General features: G+C 37.8%; 1 protein-coding gene across 1 annotated transcript in view; it reads left to right on the top strand.

The window, feature by feature from the left end:
* The window catches only part of SLC28A3 (solute carrier family 28 member 3), a 123,960-nt gene extending 118,292 nt beyond the window's left edge, over positions 1–5,668 (top strand). Inside the window, exons 17-18 of the mRNA XM_044273688.1 lie at positions 3,534–3,660; positions 5,421–5,668. Of these exons, the coding sequence (XP_044129623.1) occupies positions 3,534–3,660; positions 5,421–5,556 (263 nt within the window). The 3' untranslated portion in view covers positions 5,557–5,668. The remainder of the gene's footprint in view (positions 1–3,533; positions 3,661–5,420) is intronic.
* Positions 5,669–6,000: the final 332 nt, after the last annotated feature.

Here is a 6,000-nt window from a genome sequence, read left to right on the forward strand (position 1 = left end):
CTCTGCTATGGACACCTTTTTTTTTTTTTTTTTGCACTGGATTTATTATAGGATAAAAAATAGTTTTGCAACAGCTGGAGGCACACTGGTTGGGAAACACTGCCCTACATAACCTGCTAGTTATTTCATAATGTCTGGACCTATGAAAGGTCCTCTTTAACCTCTTGCGGACAGGCACGCCCTGATGTCCAAGTCCTTAAGTGACCCCCCGTATCGGCGATCGCTGCAAACCGCAGGTCGATTCAGACCTGCGGTTTGCAGCGCTTTCTGAAGTTTCTGATCCCCAAGGTCTTCAAAATGACACAGGCGGTGCGGGTGCAGGCAGAGCGGGCATCCGCCACCCCTCTCTCATTTCCAGGATGTCCGAGCGGTTAGCAGAGTATCAGTACATTGCAATATAGGGATTAACAGCACTCCTTAGTATCAATGTGGTGGGTTCAAGTCTCCAGGGGGTGGTAAAAAGCCCCCAATTCAGCATAAAGCCCCCTCCCTCTGTGATCCCGTCATGAATCGGGGGCTGAAATGGCACAGCGAGGGAGCTCCCTCCCTGTTAACCCCTTCCATACAAAGAGATGAAAAATTAAAAAAATGGAGACAGCACGTCCAAAGTGATGGAATTTAATCCAGATAAAATTCCATCACTTTGGACGTGCTGTCTCCATTTTTTTTTTTACAGGCTTCCAGCTTGCCATGGTAAGGCTCAGTCGGCTCAGACTTCTGCTAAAGACTAAGTGTAAAGTGAAAATACTGTACAGTACACTATATAGCGTACTGTATTGTATTATACAGACATCAGACCCATTGGATCTTCAAAAACCAAGTGGGTCTGGGTTAATAAAAAGTAAAAAAAAGTGAACAAAAAAAAAAAGTCAAAATAAGAAAACATATTTATCACTGATTAAAATAAAAAAAATTAATGCACTACACATGTTTGATATCACCGCATCCGTAATGACCTGATCTATGAAACAGTCATGTTACTTTCCCCACACGGTGAACTCCATAAAAAAAAAAACTATGATGAAATTGAAATTTTGCCCACCTTACTTCCCAAAAAAGGCAATAAAAGTGATCAAAAAATGTGTATGTACGCTAGCCCTTACATGAGACAATCGCCCAAAAAGTAAAAAAAATATGGCTCTCAGACTATGGAGACATTAAAACATGATTTATACATATTAGGTATCGCCGCGTCCGTAAGAACCTACTCTATAAAGATATCAAATGACCTAACCCCTCAGGTAAATACCGTAAAAAAAATAAAAAAAATGTGTCAAAAAAGCCATTTTGGTCACCTCACACCACAAAATATGTAATAGCAAGCGATCAAAAAGTTATATGCCTCCCAAAATAGTACCAGTCAAATCGCCATCTCATCCCGCAAAAAATGACATAGGACAATTGTCAAAAAAATAAAATAAATATGTAGACTATGGAGAGATTAAAACATGATTTTTTTTTTCTTATAAAATGATATTATTGTGTAAAACTTAAATAGATAAAAAAAAAGGTATACATATTAGGTATCGCCACGTCCGTAAAAACCTGCTCTTAAAAATAACACATTACCTAACCCCTCAGGTGAACACAGCAAAAAAATATATATAAATACGGTGTCAAAAGCCATTTTTGTCACCTTACATCACAAAAACTGTAATAGCAAGCGACCAAAATGTCATAGGCACCCCAAGATAGACAACAAAAGAGCCCCTACATAAGACAGTCGCTCAAAAAAAATATATATATATATGGCTTTCAGAATGTGGAGACACTAAAAAATCTTTTTTTTAAAAATGCTTTATTATGTAAAACTGAAACAAAACCCCCCAAAAAATAGTCATATTTGGTATTGTCACGTCCGTAACAACCTGCTGTATAGAAATAGCACACAATCTAACCTGTCAGATCAACGATGTAAATAACATAAAATAAAAACAGTCCCAAAACAGCTATTTGTTTTGCAAATTTTCAATTTTAATCCATGTTTCCAGTAACAAATAAAGGGTTAACAGCCAAACAGAACTCAACATTTATTGCCCTGATTCTGTATGACCCATATGTGGTCATAAACTGCTATATGGCCACACGGCAGGGCACAGAAGGAAGGGAACGCCATATGGTTTTTGGAAGGCAGATTTTGCTGGACTGGTTTTTTGACACCATGTCCCATTTGAAGCCCCCCTGATGTACCCCTAGAGTAGAAACTCCCCAAAAAAGTGTCTTCATCTAAGAAACTACACCCCTCAAGGTATTCAAAACTGATTTTACTAACTTTGTTAACTCTTTAGGTGTTCCACAAGAGTTATTGGCAAATGGAGATTAAATTTCTGAATTTCTATTTTTTTTTTACCTTGCCTCAAAAAATGTGTAATATAGAGCAACCAAAAATCATATTTACCCTAAAATAGTACCAACAAAACTGCCACCTTATCCCATAGTTTCCAAAATGGGGTAACTTTTTTGGAATTTCTACTGTAGAGTTGCATCAGGGGGGCTTCAAATGGGACATGTGTAAATAAACCAGTCCAGCAAAATCTGCCTTCCAAAAACCATATGGTGTTCCCTTCCTTCTGTGCCCTGCCGTGTGCCGGTACAGCAGTTTACGACCACATATGGGGTGTTTCTTCTGCAAACTACAGAATCAGGGCAATAAATATTGAGTTTTGTTTGGCTGTTAACCCTTGCTTTGTTACTGGAAAAAATGGATTAAAATTTAAAATTTGCCCAAAAAATTAAATTCTGAAATTTTATCTCCATTTGCCATTAACTCTTGTGGAACACCTAAAGGGTTAACAAAGTTTGTAAAATAAGTTTTGGATATCTTAAGGGGTGTAGTTTCTAGAATGGGGTAATTTTTGGGTGGTTTCTATTATGTAAGCCTCACAAAGTGACTTCAGACCTGAACTGGTCCTTAAAAAGTGAGTGTTGGAAAATTTCAGAAAAATTTCAAGATTTGCTTCTAAATTTCTAAGCATTGAAACATCCCCAAAAAATAAAATGGCATTCCCAAAATGATCCAAACAAGAAGTAGACATATGGGAAATGTAAATTAATAACTATTTTTGGAGGTATTACTAGTATAGAAGGTATAGAAGTAGAGAAATGTGAACTTGGAAATTTGCAAATTTTTCAAAATTTTTGGTAAATTTTGTATTTTTTTATAAATATTTTTTTTTGACTCCATTTTACCAGTGTCATGAAGTACAATATGTGATGAAAAAACAATCTCAGAATGGCCTGGATAAGTAAAAGCGTTTTAAAGTTATCCACACATAAAGTGACACTGGTCAGATTTGCAAAAAATGGCCCATTCCTTAAGGTGAAAATGAGCCCGGTCCTTAAGGGGTTAAGTAATTCCTTTACTTGCAGGTAAAGGTAGATAGCATTTGATCCTATTTTCATAGCAGTGTAGATAGATGATAGATATAAGCGAGATAGATGGATAGAAAGATAGCTGTGACATGGTGACTAATGTTTGATAATTGTATGTAAGATAATGTGTTTCCTTTTCTGTTTTTCTATACCATTTACAGGCATATTAACTCCACCAATTACACAGACAGTATGCAGTGATGTGTTAGACAGCATCTTCCTTAATTCTACAAACTTGCCTGTTAAAACACCAGAGATTACTGACTGCTGCTTGACCCTCTATAAATGGTAACTATGTATTGCTAGTTATACACTTGCATCTTCTTTTAACGTTATAATTCAGAATTTAAAGGCATACCTTCCGTGGAGGGAGACCATGCAATTTCTATGGGGCCTGTGGAGGAAGCATGCCCAGCACTGAGCTGCTTGTTAACTGCTTCTCGGCAGAGTTAAATGCATTTTCTGCAGCTGCCACCAGGGGATCTTAATGAGTAGAGATTCATATAGCTCCTATTAAGTTCTATTGTAGCTATATAAATTCATGTATGATGAGCTCCCACTAGTGTTGACAGCCAAAGCTTTATCATACATAATGGGATATGTAGCTCGCTTGGGGAGATTAATCAGTGCATTTATGGCAGTTTTATAGCATTAATACAGTGAAAAATATTACGAATGGGATGAAATTTACTTTTTATAAAACGTGCAACTTTTTTATAACAGTGGATTAAATGGGGGGGGAGGGGGGGTTGAGACTCAGGGGAACCCTTCAACCCATCTTAATTAGTCCTAACTTGACTACAAAAGAACATTTCCAATATACTTTCTGTCTCAAACTTGCATGGATGGGCCACTCTGAAACTTGGTCACATGGCATGCTTCTCTTCCGAAATTCCACATCCTTCAGACTGCATTGCAGATTTCCGGTCTGGTCTACAGATGAGCATGTTACTTGCACAGCCCAGGGAAGATGAGTTACTGTGGACAGGGCCAGAATTATCCATCTCCCTGTTGCATGTGCGGTAGATCTGTTGAATTCAGAAGTTGATCCTGGTCCAAAGCACTCCCCCCCCATGCTGGCGTGCTGCAGTTATGTCCCTGTCCATAGGTCAGACTGAAAGCCTTGTATTCAGACGTGAAGTTGGTGGATGTAGGATTTCCAAATAGAGGAGCATCACATGACATGCCGTCAAGACAATGTATAACATATGTATATTAGATTTTTTCTTTTGCAGGCAAAATAAGGTGGGTTGATGGATCCCAACAAACCCCTTTTTGGGGAAAAAAGCGCCTTTTGTGAGATTTTCAAGCTTGTTTTTTTCTTCTCAAAAACAGGTGGGGCCAGATGTTTGCTTACATTGAATACAGCAATATAATAAGCTGTGTTTTAGGCTTTTCTCTTCACTTTTGGTGAATTCTTTGGTAAAGCATTATTTTTTCCTAAACAAATCATGCTCTATATGTGGTCCCGCCAAAAAGGCCACAAAAAACAGTAGGGATCACTTACTATCCAGAAATATGCCTATATTAGGAGTATTTCTAGTGCAGATTGCAGAATAAAGGTCTAAATGTAAGACAGCAAGGAAGGTGGCTTACATTTAGACTGGCGGTGGATATGCCGAAGTTATTCATCCAAAGTCTGTGGGAATGGTGGAGACAGCCAAGTCAGCATTCCTTATTAGTTTGATATCTATACAGGATGTGTTTTGTTGCATTTTCATTTAAATATAAAAAACCAAGCTCATTAATGTGTTACAACAATGTTCTTACAATAGCCAAATCTTAAATTTAGTAAAACAATAAGATGGAGTAGAATATTTCAACCATAGCATGTTTGATGTTTGAATTGTAATATATTAATGGATTCCTGGCTTGTCCAACTCATCGGTATGATCAACTACACGAACAAATATGTTCATCAAAGATATTACCCATATATTTTCGCACTCAATACATGGTTGGCAAAGAGTAAAAGTCATTTATCCTGAAGAAGAGAATGTTAAGAGAAGCACCGATAATAATAATTGTCTTTTCTATTTTTGCTGTAGGGTTGTTGCTGAAAGTCCAACAAACTTTACCATTGGAGGCAATTATAGCATGAGCGCGTTGTCAGGATGCTGTCAGCTGATTGATTCCCCAACCTTCAATTGCACTTGGTTTACTCGCAGTACATTAGACTTTTGATTTCACTGTATGAGTGCAATTTGTGCAAATGTGTAATTTGAATGGTTTTTCCATCTTTGAGCTCCATTTCAGAGTTTACAAATAAAATTAAAAGGGTTGTCTCACCACATCATATGAAATGTATTATGTATATAAAGGTCATCTAAGTCACATACTAATGTAGTTTCATTTTCAATAATACCTCTGGTCCACACTGGCTTCCATTTTCCTTCTTTTTATACGCTCCTCATCTCTAGGGGTTATGGTCACCATGGTGGCTGCACTTGTAGTGCACAAGATAAAAATCCAGCCTTTCTGGAGTGCGGGAATCACGTTAGCCAGCCCAGCTAGCCCCGGCCACTTTATATCTCATCTCAGCATTAGCTCCCATCGCCGGCCACCTCGTTTCTCCTATGGTTGCTTGTATAGAACAGCTCCATGGAGGCACCAAAGCTTTGGAGATAT

Source organism: Bufo gargarizans, chromosome 1 (assembly GCF_014858855.1).
Source record: "Bufo gargarizans isolate SCDJY-AF-19 chromosome 1, ASM1485885v1, whole genome shotgun sequence".
Lineage (NCBI taxonomy): Eukaryota > Metazoa > Chordata > Amphibia > Anura > Bufonidae > Bufo > Bufo gargarizans.